Here is a 22837-nt window from a genome sequence, read left to right on the forward strand (position 1 = left end):
AACCTGCATAAAAATTTAAAATGTGCGACTAAGGTCTTTGGAAATCAAAATCCGGACTTTGAAACGACTGAATGATCAATTCTAATCTACATTAAATTCTTGATATTTGTATTTACTCAGAACGGAATTCGAGTTCCAGTGTTTGTTCGAATTTTACAAGATCAATTCCAACCTCCAGCATGTTCAAGAAATACAAAAAAGCGATTTTGCTTCAATTTCTGTCATTCCTATTGAAAAACAGGTGCGGCATATTGTAATAACATCTTTTAATCATTCCAAATTTACAACTAAATTCGAGTTAAGTGTTTCTTCGACCTTAACCAGATCAATTCCAACCTCCAGCATGTTTAAGGATATAAAAAAACGATTTTGCTTCAATTTCTATCATCTCTATAATTGTGTCAGAAGTAAGTCAAACACTTGTCTGTGTCCCTTCACTACTGCCACCATCAGGGGGGTCCGCCCGTACTGCCACCTACCGTTCAGACCCGTGAAGATTCCGGGATAGAATAGGTCTTCAGCAACCCATGCTTGCCATAAAAGGCGACTATGCTTGTCGTAAAAGGCGATTAACGGGATCGGGTGGTCAGGTTCGCTGACTTGGTTGATACATGGCATCGATCCCAATTGCGTGGATCGATGCTCATGATATCAATCATTGGATTGTCTGGTCCAGACTCGATTATTTACAGACCGCCGTCATATAGCTGGAATATTGCTGAGTGCGGCGTTAAACAACAAACCAACCAACCAACCAACCCTACCGTTCATGTCTGCAACCTTCTGTGAGAGGACATACTTCTCCATGTCCACATGTCCTCCAAGACAGGCCACATGGAGGATGTTGTTTCTGTCATCATCCACTAATGATAAATCCGCTCCTTGTGTCACAAGTAAGTCAAACACTTGTCTGTGTCCCTTCTCTGCTGCCACCATCAGGGGTGTCCGCCCGTACTGCCCCCTACCGTTCATGTCTGCAACCTTCTGTGAGAGGACATACTTCACTATGTCAACATGTCCTCCAAGACAGGCCACATGGAGGATGTTGCTTCCGTTATCATCCACTAATGATACATCAGCTCCTTCTCTCACAAGTAAGTCAAACACTTGTCTGTGTCCCTTCTCTGCTGCCATCATTACGGGTGTCCGCCTGTACTGCCCCCTACTGTTGATGTCTGCAACCTTCTGTGAGAGGACATACTTCACTATGTCCACATGTCCTCCAAGACAGGCCATATGGAGGATGTTGTTTCCGACATCATCCACTAATGATACATCAGCTCCTTTTCTCACAAGTAAGTCAAACGCTTGTCTGTGTCCCTTCTCTGCTGCCTCCATCAGGGGTGTCCGCCTGTACTTTCCCCTACTGTTGATGTCTACATCCATCTGTAACAGGACATACCTCACCTTGTCCACATGTCCCCCAAGACAGGCAACATGAAGGATGGTGTCTCCGTCATCATCCATCACAGGTGTCCTCCCGTACTTCAATCTACTTTTAACGTCTACAAGATACTGAAATAAGATGCGTCTAAGCCAGTCCAGGTATCCCTTCTTGTAGGCAAGATAGAGGTCTGTATCAGCATGTAGGTGGTTCTGTGTCACTAAAAGAAAAGGATTAATTTGTCACAACAGTGAATAACATCAGAGCCAACGTCTCCCCTGTACATCAGCTGCCCACATAGAAGAAGGTCGATTGTTACCCACTTACATGTAACCTCACACATGAGAACTACTCCCAATATAGGACTTCGAACCCTGTCACCGTCAGTCTAAATAGTGAAGATCACTGTTACGACGTAAATTGTAATATCGCTGTAAATTGAAATCAACTGTGATAAAATGTAATAACACTGCTGTAAAATGTAATACTACGGTAAATTGTAATACATGCTGTAATAACTTCACTGCGGAAAATTGTAAAAATTTAAACTGCGGCATATTGTAATAACCACTGCGTTAAATTGTAATAACTACTGCCACCATCAGGGGGGTCCGCCCGTACTGCCCCCTACCGTTCAGACCCGTTAAGATTCCGGGGTAGAATAGGTCTTCAGCAACCCATGCTTGCCATAAAAGGCGACTATGCTTGTCGTAAAAGACGACTAACGGGATCGGGTGGTCAGGCTCACTGACTTGTTTGATACATGTCATCGATCCAAATTGCGTGGATCGATGCTCATGATATCAATCACTGGACTATGTGGTCCAGACTCGATTATTTACAGACTGCCGTCTTATAGCTGGAATATTGCTGAGTGCGGCGTTAAACAACCAACCAACCAACCAACCCTACCGTTCATGTTTGCAATCTTCTGTGAGAGGACATACTTCACTATGTCCACATGTCCTCCAATACAGGCAACATTGAGGATGTTGTTTCTGTCATCATCCACTAATGATACATCAGCTCCTTTTCTCACAAGTAAGTCAAACACTTGTCTGTGTCCCTTCTCTGCTGCCATCATCAGGGGTGTCCGCCCGTACTGCCCCCTACTGTTGATGTCTGCAATCTTCTGTGAGAGGACATACTTCACTATGTCCACATGTCCTCCAAGACTGGCCACATGGAGGATGTTGTTTCCGTCATCATCCACTAATGATACATCAGCTCCTTTTCTCACAAGTAAGTCAAACACTTGTCTATGTCCCTTCTCTGCTGCCTCCATCAGGGGTGTCCGCCTGTACTTCCCCCTACTGTTGATGTCTACATCCATCTGTAACAGGACATACCTCACCTTGTCCACATGTCCCCCAAGACAGGCAACATGAAGGATGGTGTCTCCGTCATCATCCATCACAGGTGTCCTCCCGTACTTCAATCTACTTTTAACGTCTACAAGATACTGAAATAAGATGCGTCTAAGCCAGTCCAGGTATCCCTTCTTGTAGGCAAGATAGAGGTCTGTATCAGCATGTAGGTGGTTCTGTGTCACTAAAAGAAAAGGATTAATTTGTCACAACAGTGAATAACATCAGAGCCAACGTCTCCCTGTACATCAGCTGCCCACATAGAAGAAGGTCGATTGTTACCCACTTACATGTAACCTCACACATGAGAACTACTCCCAATATAGGACTTTGAACCCTGTCACCGTCAGTCTAAATAGTGAAGATCACTGTTACGACGTAAATTGTAATATCGCTGTAAATTGAAATCAACTGTGATAAAATGTAATAACACTGCTGTAAAATGTAATACTACGGTAAATTGTAATACATGCTGTAATAACTTCACTGCGGAAAATTGTAAAAATTTAAACTGCGGCATATTGTAATAACCACTGCGTTAAATTGTAATAACTACTGCCACCATCAGGGGGGTCCGCCCGTACTGCCCCCTACCGTTCAGACCCGTTAAGATTCCGGGATAGAATAGGTCTTCAGCAACCCATGCTTGCCATAAAAGGCGACTATGCTTGTCGTAAAAGACGACTAACGGGATCGGGTGGTCAGGCTCACTGACTTGTTTGATACATGTCATCGATCCAAATTGCGTGGATCGATGCTCATGATATCAATCACTGGACTATGTGGTCCAGACTCGATTATTTACAGACTGCCGTCTTATAGCTGGAATATTGCTGAGTGCGGCGTTAAACAACCAACCAACCAACCAACCCTACCGTTCATGTTTGCAATCTTCTGTGAGAGGACATACTTCACTATGTCCACATGTCCTCCAATACAGGCAACATTGAGGATGTTGTTTCTGTCATCATCCACTAATGATACATCAGCTCCTTTTCTCACAAGTAAGTCAAACACTTGTCTGTGTCCCTTCTCTGCTGCCATCATCAGGGGTGTCCGCCCGTACTGCCCCCTACTGTTGATGTCTGCAATCTTCTGTGAGAGGACATACTTCACTATGTCCACATGTCCTCCAAGACAGGTCACATGGAGGATGTTGTTTCCGTCATCATCCAATAATGATACATCAGCTCCTTTTCTCACAAGTAAGTCAAACACTTGTCTATGTCCCTTCTCTGCTGCCTCCATCAGGGGTGTCCGCCTGTACTTCCCCCTACTGTTGATGTCTACATCCATCTGTAACAGGACATACCTCACCTTGTCCACATCTCCCCCAAGACAGGCAACATGAAGGATGGTGTCTCCGTCATCATCCATCACAGGTGTCCTCCCGTACTTCAATCTACTTTTAACGTCTACAAGATACTTAAATAAGATGCGTCTAAGCCAGTCCAGGTATCCCTTCTTGTAGGCAAGATAGAGGTCTGTATCAGCATGTAGGTGGTTCTGTGTCACTAAAAGAAAAGGATTAATTTGTCACAACAGGGAATGACATCAAAGCCAACGTCTCCCCTGTACATCAGTTGCCCACATAGTAAGAGGGTCGAATGTTACCCACTTACATGTTACCTTACACATGAGATCTACTCCCAATATAGGACTTTGAACCCTGTCACCGTCAGTCTAAATAGTGAAGATCACTGTTACGACGTAAATTGTAATATCGCTGTAAATTGAAATCAACTGTGATAAAATGTAATAACACTGCTGTAAAATGTAATACTACGGTAAACTGTAATACAGGCTGTAATAACTTCACTGCGGAAAATTGTAAAATATTAGACTGCGGCATATCGTAATAACCACTGCGTTAAATTGTAATAATTTCACTGTGGTTAATTGAAATAAAAACTGCGGCAAATTGTAATAACTTAAACTGCGGCATATTGTAATAACCACTGCGGTAAATTGTTATAACTTCACTGCGGTAAATGATAATAAAATGTGCTCAAATTGTAATAACTATAACCCCTGTGGTCACTTGTAATAAAAGGTTATTCATTTGCAAACATACAAAGAAACCTGCATAAAAATTTAAAATGTGCGACTAAGGTCTTTGGAAATCAAAATCCGGACTTTGAAACGACTGAATGATCAATTCTAATCTACATTAAATTCTTGATATTTGTATTTACTCAGAACGGAATTCGAGTTCCAGTGTTTGTTCGAATTTTACAAGATCAATTCCAACCTCCAGCATGTTCAAGAAATACAAAAAAGCGATTTTGCTTCAATTTCTGTCATTCCTATTGAAAAACAGGTGCGGCATATTGTAATAACATCTTTTAATCATTCCAAATTTACAACTTAATTCGAGTTAAGTGTTTCTTCGACCTTAACCAGATCAATTCCAACCTCCAGCATGTTTAAGGATATAAAAAAACGATTTTGCTTCAATTTCTATCATCTCTATAATTGTGTCAGAAGTAAGTCAAACACTTGTCTGTGTCCCTTCACTACTGCCACCATCAGGGGGGTCCGCCCGTACTGCCACCTACCGTTCAGACCCGTGAAGATTCCGGGATAGAATAGGTCTTCAGCAACCCATGCTTGCCATAAAAGGCGACTATGCTTGTCGTAAAAGGCGATTAACGGGATCGGGTGGTCAGGTTCGCTGACTTGGTTGATACATGAGCATCGATCCCAATTGCGTGGATCGATGCTCATGATATCAATCATTGGATTGTCTGGTCCAGACTCGATTATTTACAGACCGCCGTCATATAGCTGGAATATTGCTGAGTGCGGCGTTAAACAACAAACCAACCAACCAACCAACCCTACCGTTCATGTCTGCAACCTTCTGTGAGAGGACATACTTCTCCATGTCCACATGTCCTCCAAGACAGGCCACATGGAGGATGTTGTTTCTGTCATCATCCACTAATGATAAATCCGCTCCTTGTGTCGAAAGTAAGTCAAACACTTGTCTGTGTCCCTTCTCTGCTGCCATCATCAGGGGTGTCCGCCCGTACTGCCCCCTACCGTTCATGTCTGCAACCTTCTGTGAGAGGACATACTTCACTATGTCAACATGTCCTCCAAGACAGGCCACATGGAGGATGTTGCTTCCGTTATCATCCACTAATGATACATCAGCTCCTTCTCTCACAAGTAAGTCAAACACTTGTCTGTGTCCCTTCTCTGCTGCCATCATTACGGGTGTCCGCCTGTACTGCCCCCTACTGTTGATGTCTGCAACCTTCTGTGAGAGGACATACTTCACTATGTCCACATGTCCTCCAAGACAGGCCATATGGAGGATGTTGTTTCCGACATCATCCACTAATGATACATCAGCTCCTTTTCTCACAAGTAAGTCAAACGCTTGTCTGTGTCCCTTCTCTGCTGCCTCCATCAGGGGTGTCCGCCTGTACTTTCCCCTACTGTTGATGTCTACATCCATCTGTAACAGGACATACCTCACCTTGTCCACATGTCCCCCAAGACAGGCAACATGAAGGATGGTGTCTCCGTCATCATCCATCACAGGTGTCCTCCCGTACTTCAACCTACTTTTAACGTCTACAAGATACTGAAATAAGATGCGTCTAAGCCAGTCCAGGTATCCCTTCTTGTAGGCAAGATAGAGGTCTGTATCAGCATGTAGGTGGTTCTGTGTCACTAAAAGAAAAGGATTAATTTGTCACAACAGTGAATAACATCAGAGCCAACGTCTCCCCTGTACATCAGCTGCCCACATAGAAGAAGGTCGATTGTTACCCACTTACATGTAACCTCACACATGAGAACTACTCCCAATATAGGACTTCGAACCCTGTCACCGTCAGTCTAAATAGTGAAGATCACTGTTACGACGTAAATTGTAATATCGCTGTAAATTGAAATCAACTGTGATAAAATGTAATAACACTGCTGTAAAATGTAATACTACGGTAAATTGTAATACATGCTGTAATAACTTCACTGCGGAAAATTGTAAAAATTTAAACTGCGGCATATTGTAATAACCACTGCGTTAAATTGTAATAACTACTGCCACCATCAGGGGGGTCCGCCCGTACTGCCCCCTACCGTTCAGACCCGTTAAGATTCCGGGGTAGAATAGGTCTTCAGCAACCCATGCTTGCCATAAAAGGCGACTATGCTTGTCGTAAAAGACGACTAACGGGATCGGGTGGTCAGGCTCACTGACTTGTTTGATACATGTCATCGATCCAAATTGCGTGGATCGATGCTCATGATATCAATCACTGGACTATGTGGTCCAGACTCGATTATTTACAGACTGCCGTCTTATAGCTGGAATATTGCTGAGTGCGGCGTTAAACAACCAACCAACCAACCAACCCTACCGTTCATGTTTGCAATCTTCTGTGAGAGGACATACTTCACTATGTCCACATGTCCTCCAATACAGGCAACATTGAGGATGTTGTTTCTGTCATCATCCACTAATGATACATCAGCTCCTTTTCTCACAAGTAAGTCAAACACTTGTCTGTGTCCCTTCTCTGCTGCCATCATCAGGGGTGTCCGCCCGTACTGCCCCCTACTGTTGATGTCTGCAATCTTCTGTGAGAGGACATACTTCACTATGTCCACATGTCCTCCAAGACTGGCCACATGGAGGATGTTGTTTCCGTCATCATCCACTAATGATACATCAGCTCCTTTTCTCACAAGTAAGTCAAACACTTGTCTATGTCCCTTCTCTGCTGCCTCCATCAGGGGTGTCCGCCTGTACTTCCCCCTACTGTTGATGTCTACATCCATCTGTAACAGGACATACCTCACCTTGTCCACATGTCCCCCAAGACAGGCAACATGAAGGATGGTGTCTCCGTCATCATCCATCACAGGTGTCCTCCCGTACTTCAAGATACTTTTAACGTCTACCTGATACTTATAGAAGATGCGTCTAAGCCAGTCCAGGTATCCCTTCTTGCAGGCATGATAGAGCTCTGTATCAGCATGTAGGTGGTTCTGTGTCACTAAAAGAAAAGGATTAATTTGTCACAACAGAGAATAACATCAAAGCCAACGTCTCCCCTGTACATCAGTTGCCCACATAGTAAGAAGGTCGAATGTTACCCACTTACATGTTACCTCACACATGAGATCTACTCCCAATATAGGACTTTGAACCCTGTCACCGTCAGTCTAAATAGTGAATATCATTATTACGATGTAAATTGTAATAACGCTGTAAATTGAAATAAACTGTGGTAAAATGTAATAACACTGCTGTAAAATGTAATACTACAGTAAATTGTAATACATGCTGTGAAAAATTGTCATAACTTCACTGCGGTAAATTGTAATAACTGCGGCAAATTGTAAAAACTTAAACTGCGGCATATTGTAATAACCACTGTGTTAAATTGTAATAACTTCACTGCGGTAAACTGTAATAAAGACTGCGGGAAATTGTAATAACTTAAACTGCGGCATATTGTATTAACCACTGCGGCAACTTGTAATAAAAGGTTATTCATTTGCAAAGATACAAAGAACATACAAATTGTAATAGCATCTCTTAATCATTCCAAATTTAAAACTAAATTCGAGTTAAGTGTTTCTTCGACCTTAACCAGATCAATTCCAACCTCCAGCATCTTTAAGGAAATATAAAAAGCGAATTTGTTTAAATTTCTATCATTTCTATTGAAAGACAGGTGCGGCAAATTGCAAGAAACTGCGGCAAAATGTAATGCCAAGTGCAGTAAATTGTAATAACATCTCTTAATCCTTCCGATTTCAAACTATATTCGAGTTTCAGTGTTTGCTGGACCTAAATCAGATCAATTGCAACCTCCATCATGTTTAAGGAAATTACAAACAGCGATTTTGTTTCAATTTCTGTCATTCCTATTGAAAGACAGGTGCGGTAAATTGAAATAACATTTCTTAATCCTTCCGATTTCAATTTGAATTCAAGTTCCAGTGTTTCTTCAACCTAAACCAGATCAACTCCAACCCCCAGCATGTTTAAAAAAATAAATAAAGTGATTTTGCTTCAATTTCTATCATTTCTATTGAAAGGCAGGTGCGACAAATTGTAACAAACTGCGGCAAATTGTAATGCCAAGAACGGTAAATTGTAATAGCATCTCTTAATCCTTCCGATCATTACTATCATTTCTATTGAAAGACAGGTGCGGCAAATTGTAACAAACTGCAGCAGATTGTAATGCCAAGTGCGGTTAATTGTAATAACAGCTCGTAATCCTTCCGATTTCAAACTATATACGAGTTACAGTGTTTGTTGGACCTAAATCAGATCAATTGCCAACTCCAGCATGTTTAAGGAAATCACAAACAACGATTTTACTTCAACTACTGTCATTCCTATTGATAGGCTGGTGCGGCACATTGCACCAAAACTGCGGCAAATTGTAATAACATTTCTTAATCCTTCCGATTTCAAACTGAATTCGATTTCCAGTGTTTGTTCGACCGTAACATGATCAATACCAACCTCCACCATGTTTAAGGAATCAAAAAAGTGATTTAGTTTCAATTTCTGTCATTCCTGTTGAGAGGCTGGTGCAGCAAATTGCAAATAAAGATGTGTTGAAAATTACATGTCCGTTTTATATCATTTGCATTATTTAGTTTGGGGGAAAGCCCATTTGTTGAAAAGCCAGTATGGTGAATTGTCCGAGTGGGTAAATGTCCTCGGCTCGTGATCAAAACATCATATTCAAGCAAAGATATATATTTACGAGAAGAGAAATTGTCTATCCATACTGGTCATTAACGACAGAGATCATCATAGGTAATGTATAAAACACTCTCAAATCTTGAACCTAACATTCCCCAGTCTTACCATTCGTAATTACATTTGTGAAAACAGAAGTAGTAATATAAACACGCTTTTGCAATACACATTCAAGAACGATGCAGTTATTATTTTTTTAATAACCTGAACTTTTAATGATACCACATATTATTATGTATGTTGAATTAGTGGCCTATATCACATAGTGTTACAACAGAGAGACAGTGTTATTTTGTTCCATGACAGCTCTTTTAGTTTTGCAGACTTATCTACAATGCATGATTCTTTAAACTACCTTCATGTTTACTGGACATGAGGGTATAACATTTATTTATTGAAGGATTGTCACAGACGTTTGCTGAAATGTAATAATCCCTAGTTCCCAGTTTCCAATTCCGAGTTGTTAGACAGTGGGGTAGAGATGGTTTTAAAACATGAATTTTACCCGCTGTGGTAATGGACCAGTTCTGGTATAACTGAAATAATAATAATAATAATAATAATAATAATAATTGATTTGTAAAGTGCCTAATATCCATCGACAGTTGCTCACTGGTGCTGTGACAAGGTTAAAAAGTAATGTCTGTGTACATATGCCAACAATCAGGAGATATATTGAAAAGCTGAGGTGAAGAAGTGGGTTTTGAGGAGAGACTTAAACGTTTCCTTAGAAGCAGAGTTTCTCAGATTCAAAGGCAAAGAGTTCGATAACTGTGGACTGCAAAAGGAGAAGGCACGGTCAGACATAGCAGAAGTAGACAGAGGCTGATACAGTACAGTTCCATCAGAGGATAGGAGAGCACGCTCTGGAGAGTACAGCGATATAAGATCTTTGAGATAGTCTGGATAGTCGCTATTGTTGAGGCAGTCGTGAGTGATGATACATATCTTATAGTTTATACGAAAGGAGACTGGAAGCCAGTGTAGTGCTTTGAGGACAGGACTGGTGTGATTGGATCTTGGAACTTTACAGATGCATCTAGCTGCAGAGTTCTGAATGCGTTGTATGGCTTTCATGGGAAGATTAGCATACAATGCATTGCGGTAATCCAGTTTGGAAGTAGCAAAACATTGCATCAACATTTAAACTTTTGGAGTACCAAGTAGATGGCGGACTTTACTGATGTTATAGATGCTATGGTAGCATGATCTGCTGGTTAGTGAAATATGAGTGTCCATGGCCATTGTTGAATCAAAGGTGATTCCCAGATTACGGGCACTGGCAGTTGGGTTTACAGTGGTATCACCAATATGAAGGTATACAGAGTCAGGGTGAAGCTTTCTTACTTGCTGTCGCGAACCAAGGATTAAAAACTCAGTCTTCTCTTCATTGAGTTTGAGATAATTGAAGCTCATCCAAGATCGTATGTCATCAATACTGCGCTCAAGGGCGGCGAGGTTCAGAGAAATCGAAAAGGAAATGTAGATCTGCTTATCGTCCGCATAGAGGTGGAAGTTAAGAGCATGTTTCTGGATGATATCTCCAATTGGCAGGATGTAAATTGTGAACAGCAGAGGTCCAAGGACTGAACCCTGTGGTACACCATAGTGACTTTTGCATGTTGCAGAATGACGATCATGGACAGGTAGGTCTGGATCCACTGGAAAGATGTTCCCCGAATGCCAAGTCGTGTGTTAAATATTGTTAAAAGCGGCGTTAAACTCATTGATTTATTAAAAAAATGAATATTTAATATTAAATAAATAAAGACATTCGAAGTTAATGGGAAAATTTCTCTACTCTGACACAACAGCGTTTTATATATATATGTTGTTTTCTACCCATAAATAATCAAAGATTTTCAATCATGTCAGGTTTGCAGACAGTTGATGTTGATGTTAATCACAAATAAGGAAGCCCCAGGTTCACTTTCAACAACACCTCTAAAGCCAGATTGTGTGAATCTAATAAGTGACAGTATTGACACATGCTTTGATCACAAACTGAGTAAATAAACTCATTGTTTTGGCATGAATTTTGAAGTTTGCACGATATTAATTCATAAAAAATGATATATGAAATCAACATTTAATGTCATGAACAAATACATCTAACTAGTTCTAATTAGTTGAATTACTCAGAGTTAATCTACAGAATTAGGTGCAATGTGGTTATTTAAAATTTGCTAATATAGAGCTTGGTCACATACTTTATTCTGTTTTATATAATTAAATAATTAAACGTGTGTTTAATGCAAAATGAACTTTGAACTAATTACATCCAAAATGAGAAGTAGGATCAACAAGTCTTATATTCTCATAAGTTATCTGACAGATGGTGTATGATCGGGATTAATCTGTTTTACCACTTGGGTAATGAGCACTGGATACAATGGTAGTAATCCAGGTTCAATCATTCGGGGTAAAAAATATGCCTCTGTTGTCTTGTCATTGTTCGTTAATGATGTCTAGTCCCATAAAGACGGGTTTTTTTATTGTAAAGGTGTAAACGTTAAAACAGTTGGTGGTTGCATACACATTCTAGCTTTAACATACTCTGATGGCACTTTTACTGTCGGATACGCTTAAAGATCTGCAGTTCAGAATCGATGATTTCAGGAATATTGTAGTTACTGAACGTTAACGTCAGAGAATAATCAGGATTATCATGCGATCAAACATGCATAAAAGGCAATTGTGGTGACCATCACTGTGACCATATTCTGCTCCAACAGATGGAAGTGTTAATGTCGCTAAAATATTGACATATTTAGATCAGATGCGTATATAAATATTTCTTGAAGTACATGTAGCATATTCACATATTTGTGTTTCATGGAAAAAATCTAAAATACACACTTATTCGTTGCATTTATATCACTTTTGGATCATGAACAGATATCTTTGTCTCCCGCTACGTTGTATGGTAGTGGTACATTTTCTGATTTTGAAAAGTGCTCTTAATGCTAATCCTTAATCTAACACTCCGGTCTTGTACGGTGATGCAGGACACCTACCACTGCCAATATACATGAACAAACGTATTATTTCATAATGGTCACTAATGAACACACCAATGATTATGCATTAACGTTTATAAAATGCAAAAAATTTCAGTACACGTTTGTAGCAATCATATACAAACGATGTAAATGTGAATGTAAAATGACAAAAGAAATTTGTAAGTTTAAAATATTAATGCATCACTAAAAGAAAAATGCATTTTATGTACATGGATCATCTAATGCAGTCTATCACTATTTTTCTTGATGTAGGGCACATAGTTTAATGATACAAAATATCATTATTTTATACGATTTTACAAAGCTAAGGAATATTGCAATACATTCGTCTGTTGACCCAGTTTTGGGATTGGCCACATTAGTCTCTTGAAGATGTTATGTTTTTCATTACATAGTAAACCAGCGGCAGTGTTGCATTGGTTACTTCTGTTTTCAGTTACATATAGTTCCATAAGATAATATCAGAAGACCTATGGATATGATGTATGGTTAAGTGGAATGATTGCAGCGTTTAGTTTAATTAAAACATCAATATGAAAAACCTCACATCATTCATATAGCACTGTGCTAGTGCTAGACGTTAGAAACTAGCAGTATAATTAAACATGGATATTAAAAAAGCACTATTTCTACAGTGGAAAGCTTCATTTGTGATCTGTACATCAAGGAATATCCATTACCTATTCGTTTGCGACTTTCGCCGCAGGGAATGTAAAGAAGAGGTTCATTTTGCGCCAACACAATAAGGACTCATTTCTTCATAATTTAAAGCAAATTATACACATCAATATTAAATAAGCAATGGACATTTTGGTCGGAGGCATATGATAGAATATTTGAATCCCAAGGAACATTCCAAAAGGGTTACAGCACCACAGACAAATTTCTTATTTTGCTCTCTATAATACAGAGGTACATGTAAAAGAATGCGGCAAGCTATGCGTGGCCTTGTGTTTTTAACAAAGGCGTTCGATTTAGTTCACAGAAATAAACTATGGTATGTTTATAAAATGTAGAGGAGGGTGCGTTCTAATTCAACTATTGTTCTCAACGTTTATTGATGAACTTTATCATAACCTACAAATAGAATGTGTTACATTATATTCGTACCTTGGAATCATATTTTCTAAATCTTTGTCATGGAATAAGAATGTTGCAAATGCCACGTTGCAAACAAAAAAGGTTATGTGTGGTTTATTCAAGATATTGTCAGCAATACAACACCTGCCATATGAGACATATTTCAAAACGTTGTAAAGAAATTGAGGTGATTCATTTATCGGCATGCAAGCGTTAGAAAATGTTGGCTTTACTTGGGAACATCAATCTGTCGGTATTGCTTTCAGAATTTACAAGTCTTCCTACGAACAAAACTGGCTTAACGCCCTCCAAAACGGTTAAAACGTATAGTCATTCTTTGCATAAAACGTCATTTGGTCTTGAAATGTATCTAAATGTAATCAGTATCTCTAAGTTTAGAAACTGTCTTGCAAAACTAAGATGTTGAAAACATCAGTTAGGAATTGACACTGGACAACAATGCAAACAACCAAGATGTGAGAGAGTACTATTTACTGTGTAACAAAGTGTATACATTGATAACCATTTTATCCTAGTTTGTGAACTATTACATTCCAACAAACGTCTGTGTCAATCCTTCAATAAATGCATGTTATACCCTCATGTCCAGTAAACATGAAGATATTTTAAAGAATATTGCATTGTATATAAGTCTGCAAAACTAAGAAAAGCTGTCATGGAACAAAATAACACTGTCTCTCTGTTGTAACACTATGTGATATAGGCCACTAATTCAACATACATAATTATATATGGTATCACTAAAAGCTCGGGTTTTCAAACAAATAATAACTGCATCGTTCTTGAATGTGTATTGCAAAAGCGTGTTTATATTGTTACATCTGTTTACACAAATGAAATTACGAATCGTAAGAGTGGGCAATGTTAAGTAGAGTTGAGAGTAGAATTGAGACATTACCTATGACGATGTCGTTAATGACCGGTATGGATAGAAAATAAATTTCTCTTCCAGTAAATATTTATCTTTGCTTTATTATGTGTTGAGGAAGGACATTTCCCCACTCGGACAATTCACAATACTGGCGTTTCAAGAAATGGGTTTTACCCGTAACAGTATAATACAATTTATACAAAACAACAGACATGTGTTTTCCAATACATTTTTATTTGCAATTGATCCACCTGCATCTTAATAGGAATAACACTGGAGATTGAAACAAAATCGCTTTTTTGATTTCCTTAAACATGCTGAGGTTGGAATCGATCTTGTTCTGGAACACTGGAACTCGCATCAAGTTTGAAATCAGAAGGATTAAGAAATGTTTTTACAATTTACCGCTCTTAGCATTACAATTTGCCGCAGTTTGTTACTTTTGCCGCACCTGTCTTTCAATAGAAATGATGAAAATTAAAGTAAAATCGCTTTTTTGATTTCATTAAACATGCTGGAGGTTGGAATTGATCTTGTTAAAGTCGAACAAACACCGGAACTCGCATCAAGTTTGAAATCAGAAGGATTAAGAAATGTTTTTTACAATTTACCGCACTTGGCATTGCAATTTGCCGTAGTTTGTTACAATTTGCCGCACACGCCTTTCTATATGAATATCATAAATTGAAGTAAAATCGCATTTTTTTATTTCATTAAACATGCTGGAGGTTGGAATTGATCTGGTTAAGGTCGAACACACACTGGAACTTCAAATCAGTTTGAAATCGGAAGGATTACGAGATGTTATTACAATTTACCGCACTTGGTATTACAATCTGCCGCAGTTTGTTACAATTTGCCGCACGTGTCTTTCAATTGAAGGAAAATCGTTTTTTTCATTTCCTTAAACATGCTGGGGGTTGGAATTGATTTTGTTGAGGTAAAACAAACACTGCAACTCCAATTCCGTTCTGAGTAAATAAACATATCAAGAATTTAATGTACAACAGTCGTTTCTAAGTCCGGATTTTGATTTCCAAACAGCTTAGTCGAACATTTTAAACTTCATGTAGTTTTCTTTGTACGTTTGCAAATGAATAATCTTTTATTACAACTTATCGCAGTTTAAGTTATTACAATTTGCCGCAGTTTTTATTACAATTTACCACAGTGAAAATATTACAATTTACCACAGTTTGTATTACAATTTACCGCAGTATTACATTTTACCTCAGTTTATTACAATTTATCGGGTTATTACGATTTACGTCGTAACAATTACCTCCCCCTATCAAGTGAAGCAAATTTATACATGATGATTTTGAATGTCCATTTAGTTATTTGTTTCCCAGCTTTACCATGAACTGGTTCAGCCACCATCTGTGTAGCATTTGGCATCCGTTGCTCGCCTTCATTTCCAACACGCAAGACTGAAGTTGGGCGGAAAACTTCATCTTCAATGGAAAAACGAAAATAGATAAGCTCCCAGTGTAGTCGGTGTTTCCCAGTTTTCATCTCACCACCATCCTAGGGATAAGCTCCCCCTTCGTATCACAGTAACCTTCTACATGACATATCAAAGCATATTTATTATAAGTCAATCCTGTCCCCCTCGGCATTATTAACACAAGGTCATAGCCCAGTATCGCCCTCTCATGTATTGCCAGTTCAGTCCGATAGCTGACGTGTCCTCATACCTCCACTAATGTTTTGCCACTTCCACCATTAAAAATTAATAAGTTCTGTGTTATTGGTTAGAAACAAAACATTCAGGTCTCCAGGAAATGGTATGCATACTAGAAATGTAAAGGCACACTCTGGTGCCTACGCACAGGAAGCCTCGACATTCCACCTGCGTAGTAGTTTGAGGTTCTTCTGTTGTTATATTGCTTGAAGAGGGATACAAGCGGTGATATATTAACCTCACATATTCACTAACCTGTCTGTTTTTGTGGTCTAGGATTGAAACGCCTCTTTAGGTTGTCTTTTATCTTGCCAACATGGCCTACTTTAACCTCTTGACGTCTGTGAGTTTTCGGACCCCTGCCCCAGGATGCCAGACTGCTTGTTTCACTGCGGAACCCACTGTCCCCAGAAGCAAGAAACAGTCGGTTGAAGTACTCCAGCTCCTCTATTCTCTATGGATGCAAACAGTGCAAAATCAGGAGTAAATATCAATGTCAGAAATGTAGAAAAGGGGGTAACATCCCTGTTGGAAAGAAGCCAAACAGTTTTTTTTACAAAAAACACATGTTATGCAGAAGATCAAGCACATCCAGTAAAATATGTTTTCTGTAAAACCCTAGAACTCTTTTCTCGAGTGCTTTCAAAAAGAGATTACTTCTTAAAACCAAATCTTCAGGTCATACGAGAATTTCCAATGGTCGGCCCCACATATTATTTGATAATGAAAATAAACAATTTCCCAAGAAGAGCTATATTGCTCTCTAATCAGCTATCCAGGAAAATATGATCTTAAGAATATGATATACTGAATGAGAAGAAATATGGAAATACGTTCACAAAATGGGATACTTGCATATTTTATTGCTTTATTACTCTGCTATGAACCAGGTGCCTGTTATTCGGTTTTACTTTCAGATTAGACTAACATTTAGTCTCTGAAATCTTATATTACACAATATCCTTCTTGACTCTAAAAATAATAAAATTACCTATATTATTTTTTCATAAAATAAATATATTCCACGGTCATGGTGCAGGACTACTTTCAGATGTGTGTATTAAGTTACCATCATCTTGGTTCACAGGAACTGAAATTTATTCTTTCAAAATATTTTTTTGAAGTTTACCTTTTTTGTTCAAAATGTTTTCTTTATTTTCATTTAAAGATTGTTATACTCATTACTATCTCGAAGGTTATTTTCCAAAGATGCGTTATCTTTAGACTGAATTTTTGAATTTTTTCAGTATTTATTGAAGACTGATTGATCAATGTGTTGCTGGGGTAGTGGATACAGAATCTCACTGGAAAGCGGATGGTTGATGGTTCGAGACCCTGCCAGCGTGCCAAATCACATGGAAAGATGACACTTGTTATCCTGCTGGCGATTGGTATTGTCTCGACACAATAAACCCGGACACAAGTCGAGACTAGTATGAGCATCCACACACACATTCATTCACGTCGCTATGTGATTGAAATAATCTTGAACGCAGCGTTTAACCCTATTTCACCACACGTCACCTCAACATTGTATTTCTGATCAACAGTTACCTTTTTCAGTTGAATGTTTTCTTCCTCAAGTCTGATGATGCTACCTGAGAAAAAAATAGTCATTCCGTGAAACATGTAATATTCTGACAGAGATTCCTTCGTTTTGATTGGTCATCAAGAAGTATCGAATATATGTTAGACCATGATCGTTCTGATTACCGCTTTACCGAAACAAAAAATATGTATTCAGATTTTGGACTTTATTCGCAAACTGTTCCTTTTGCCAATTTCAAATACGGATCTTATATCTTTAAAGTTGCTAAATAACGCGTTGCAGTTCCTTCATCCCACAAGCCTGAAACAAGATCCACTAAATCTCTAAATGTTCCTGAATTTGTACTTTGTAAATATCGGAATAGATGCTTTAAACATAAGTAACATTCTCAGAAAGAAATCAGTTTCTCTAAAAGTTCCACAATATTTCACATATTAGAAACCATCTAACCTTTCCCTTTACGACACCAGATTCCCGGGTAGAATAGGTCTTCAGCAACCCATGCTTGCTGTAAAAGGCGACTATACTTGTCGTAAAAGGCGACAAACGGGTTCGGGTGGTCAGGCTCGCAGACAATCCAGTGATTAATATCATGAGCATCGATCCACGCAATTGGGATCGATGCTCATGATATTAATCACTGGATTGTCTGGACAAGACTCGATTATTTACAGACCGCCGTCATATAGCTGGAATATTGCTATGTGCGGCGTTAAACAACAACAAACCGAATCAAACTTTACGACACCAACTCATCCCGAACAGGTTGCAGGACGTTGACTTGTAAAGTACACACCACTATTATGATGTCAAATAGTCAAAACAGCGTGTACCTCAAAGTACCTGATACGGTAGCAGCAAAGGTCAAGCCATGTTGATGTTATTAAATTTTAAATTGATCTCTAAGTGATCAACGAGTCCAAGTACGATTTCGACAATATCATGAGCATGTGTCCATGAATGATTATCAACTAGTAATGATAGCAAGTGTTCACGAACAGACTAACGTAACCTGCTTTACCGCTGGTCCCACGAAATTGCTCAGGGTTCATTTCGGTATACCCTAAGGTACCTAGCTACATTTCTGTTGTTGTCGACACCTTCAGCGCCAATTGGCAACAGTTGCAGCAGTTTCAGTTTGTCTGCGGGTATTGGATTATTGACGGAATACAACTATCCCTATGCTGCATTAGAATATCTGAATCTTACCTAAACCTTTTGCATTTTTGTCAGCTGCAAAGATTGGAGTTTCCAATTGTAAATACTGGTATGTGGTATATCTAGTGACAAGTATATTCTGAACTTATTAAGATGACTTATTATCAAAACACTTATGATGGAAACGTTCGCACCTTGAAGTTTGTCTGTTGAACATCCTGCTCCGTCAAGACTTGTATTGTTATCCTCCTCTTCAAGTCTTACCTGTGATGACAAAAATCCAAACTGTTTGCATATATTTACATAACAATTATACGGAAGCAGGATGTGCTGAATATACAGATTGCGTTTCGTTAATATTATTCACATTTAAAGTTAAACTTTGTTCGAGCTGCACATCTTTATCTGTCTATTAGTATTGCCTTACCGTGTTACTGTCATCACTGTGTCTTGCACATGTGTCCCCTGAATCTGTAAATAATGTCATCATTGACATTAGTACGCGGGATTTTCAGAGAAGGAATTTCGTTTATTCAGGAATCGTATCAACATAATGTATCATGTAACTAATCAGAAACTAATCTGACAACCCTGCGTTTGCTTTTAAAGTTTTTCATTTTTACCAAGAGAACTGGTCAGAAATGCAGATAACTACCGTCGTCTTGATTTTGTGTCAGTCATGGCGTCAAGCAGAACGGAAACCCTAAAAATTTTCACTTTACAAAATCAATGTAAAAAGTTTCTATTTTTAATTCCCTAATCATAACTACGATTCCATTTCCATGCATATGATAGATGCCAATGTATGCAACTAGTAGACGATGGATCTCTCGAAATAGGAGAAACACTGTAAAATCTGAATTTTGCTAGGTTTACATTTTAATCAAGTACGGATTTATTTAACGATTTTCTGGTTGTGCGTTTTGTACAATATAGTCAGTTGTTTCACCCCTTTTATATATTGTAATCAGGGAATATGTTTATTTTGTTGTTGAAGAACTATGAAAAATATATAAAAATGTGTCATGTACACACATAAGCATGAACAAATACATATCCAATGTTAAAAAATATAATTATTTGTTTGTTTTGAAATATTACTTTTGTATTTGATTTATGTGAAAGCGGTGCCTGACAGATTTTCTTCTTGTCAACGTCTGTACTTTTAATTTGTATCTATTCAAGACATTTACATTTACATTAGACACAGTAACATCCAAGCTTGCGCTGTTTTTGCTGGTTTTGTATGTGTAACATAACGATTAATCTTGTTAGACCTCCAGTGTCAGTCAAACGACGCCTAAATGTTCATCGAAAGTGACAGCGACACCAACTAAAATATGTTATTAGGATATATCAGCCGTTCCACAAGTGAAAATTACACCACCTTTATAATGAAATACAACACTCGTTTTTGTTGTACATACCCTCATATGGTTTGAGATATTCTTAACGCATATCGTAGATTTCCGGGAACTTATTTCTCGGCGAACAATGTTCCCAAAAGAAGATATGGGGTGATTTGTTTGGCTTCACATTGCCAAGAAATATATAAAAGTGTCGCCATAAGTTTTGAACAATTTGGGCATACGTGTTTCTAATTGGGGAAAGGTTCGGGGTGGAAATGACACACCACTCGTGCTTATTAATAAGGAAAATATCACCTTTGTAATTCCGATAATCGCAAAAGACCAGGCAAAATACCGTTAATTAAGACACGATTGATATATATTATAAATCCTCCTGAGTAAGGGCAAACTGTTGGGAATTACCCTGCCAGTAGGTAACACATACAAATAGGAATTATATACTATGAAATGTGTTGATGTATACTCAACAACAAAAGTTCCTGTGACACCAATATTTTAGTGTATTTTTCAAACAAGTAAAGTTTGGTTTTCAACATTGTAGTACATGTATGGAATCAAGTCACAAAAACACAACAACTGGATTCGAACAACACACCTACGAAATCGATTCCAGCAAGCAACAGTGACTGCAAGAAGCATCCCTGGTCTTCGACGAATATCTTCACAAACCGTACGTCGCCGCCTCAGATGTGCAGGGATTGTCGCCAGAGGACCCGCCAGACCATCTCATCTTGACCCACCGTCAAGCACATCTACAGTGGTGGAGACAGCATCTACGCTGGTCGGCCATGCAGTGGGGACAAGTTCTATTCATTGACGAGTCTCGTTTTCACCTAAGCCACAGCGATGGACGGATTCGAGAGTACCGACGTCGAGATGAATGTTACGTCAATCATTTTTGTCATGGAAGAAAATCGGTTCGTGGGCGGCAGCGTCATGGTATGGGTTGGGATTACAGCGGACAGAGGACCCGTTTCATACTGGTAGAGGGAAACCTCAATGGACAGCGCTACCGCAACGTGATCATCGGCCCTGTTGTTATACCGTTTTTGCGTTGTCATGGCCAAGGCATTACCTTTCAACATGACAACGCCAGGCCTCATATTGCTCAGCTTGTTCAGGATTCTCTTCAACAAAACAACGTGAATGTCATCCCCTGGCCGGCTCGCTCCCCTGATCTCTCACCAATCGAGCACATGTGGGATGAGATGGATCTGCGCCTTCGACGTCAACCACGTGTTCAACAGACACTCCAGGAACTTCGAAACATGCTCCAGCAGACATGGACAGATATCCCACAGGACTTTGTGCGACGCCTGGTCCATTCCATGAGACTAAGATGTGTTGCTTGCATCGCAACCAGAGGTTGACACACACGCTATTGATTTGTAAATTGACATTTTTGCATGTTCATGGCTTTTTAAGTAATGACTCATTTTTGTAAGTAAGTATGGCAAATTAAACCATTTGAACACTTACAGGAGTCTTTTATCTGTCGCAAACCAAAATTGTTTCAGATTTGGCAAAAAAACAAAACTTTGCATTAAATCTTATTCAATGTCACAGGAACTTTTGTTGCTCAGTATATATACGCTTGTCAAATGGATAAATCACATATATTGTGTGATATTCTGTCAACTGTATAATTATTATATTTTGATCTAAATCATATGATAGTGTGATTGAATGCGAATTGATTGGCTGTTCCCTGAAGGCTGGATTCCAACTGGCTCGCCTTATCTTTTCGGGTTCCACCTTTGACTGATAATTCCCAATCGGCATGATTCATAGTATTGACAATTGAATTCCTACATGTATCCCTTGGGGACATGATTCATAGGATTGACAATTAATTTCCTACCTGTATCCCTGGGGGGTATGATTCATAGGATTGACAATTAAGTTCCTATCTGTATCCCTGGGGGCATGATTCATAGGGTTGACAATTGATTTCCTACCTGTATCCCTGGGGGGCATGATTCATAAGATTGACAATTAATTTCCTACCTGTATCCCTGGGGGCATGATTCTTTGGATTGACAATTGATTTCCTACCTGTATCCCTGGGGGGCATGATTCATAGGATTGATTAACACATACAATTAATTTCCTACCTGTATTTGTGTCTTCTCCAACCATGACGAATGTTATTTCTTCCTGGTCAGACTGGTATGGGCTGGACCCGACTGAGGTGTCACTACTGCTGTCGGACATGGTGCTGCTTGAGTACAGCTGTTGGTGCTGCTTGAGTACAGCTGATGGTGCTGCTTGAGTACAGCTGTTGGTGCTGCTTGAGTACAGCTGTTGGTGCTTGAGTACAGCTGGTGGTGCTTGAGTACAGCTGGTGGTGGTGCTTGAGTACAGCTGGTGATGCTACTTGAGTACAGCTGTTGGTGCTGCTTAAGTACAGCTGGTGGTGCTACTTGAGTACAGCTGGTGGTGCTACTTGAGTACAGATGATGGTGCTACTTAAGTACAGCTGTTGTTGCTGCTTGAGTACAGCTGAAGGTGCTACTTGAGTACAGATGATGGTGCTACTTGAGCATACAGCTGTTGGTGCTGCTTGAGTACAACTGGTGGTGCTA

At 39.2% G+C, this 22837-nt stretch overlaps 2 protein-coding genes and 1 pseudogene across 2 annotated transcripts; all 3 read right to left on the reverse strand.

Moving 5' to 3' along the window:
* The window catches only part of LOC139473118 (serine/threonine-protein phosphatase 6 regulatory ankyrin repeat subunit A-like), a 76754-nt pseudogene extending 76366 nt beyond the window's left edge, over positions 1-388 (reverse strand).
* Positions 389-390: 2 nt separating this feature from the next.
* On the reverse strand, positions 391-1464 carry LOC139473119 (ankyrin repeat domain-containing protein 50-like). The gene is made up of 2 exons (XM_071255638.1): positions 760-1464; positions 391-468 (listed from the first exon to the last, which is right to left on the reverse strand). The coding sequence occupies exons 1-2, from the start codon at positions 1384-1386 to the stop codon at positions 391-393; spliced, it is 705 nt and encodes a 234-aa protein (XP_071111739.1). The 5' UTR covers positions 1387-1464.
* Positions 1465-1644: 180 nt separating this feature from the next.
* Positions 1645-22558, reverse strand: LOC139473120 (serine/threonine-protein phosphatase 6 regulatory ankyrin repeat subunit B-like). Its single transcript, XM_071255639.1, has 13 exons — positions 22367-22558; positions 19310-19353; positions 19077-19146; positions 17730-17773; positions 16431-16620; positions 7115-7766; positions 6806-6842; positions 5591-6385; positions 5238-5298; positions 3614-4265; positions 3305-3341; positions 2297-2882; positions 1645-1673 (listed from the first exon to the last, which is right to left on the reverse strand). The coding sequence occupies exons 1-13, from the start codon at positions 22464-22466 to the stop codon at positions 1645-1647; spliced, it is 3297 nt and encodes a 1098-aa protein (XP_071111740.1). The 5' UTR covers positions 22467-22558.
* Positions 22559-22837: the final 279 nt, after the last annotated feature.

The sequence above is a fragment of the Haliotis cracherodii genome, unplaced genomic scaffold (genome assembly GCF_022045235.1).
Source record: "Haliotis cracherodii isolate W230 unplaced genomic scaffold, xgHalCrac1.p SCAF_27, whole genome shotgun sequence".
NCBI lineage: Eukaryota > Metazoa > Mollusca > Gastropoda > Lepetellida > Haliotidae > Haliotis > Haliotis cracherodii.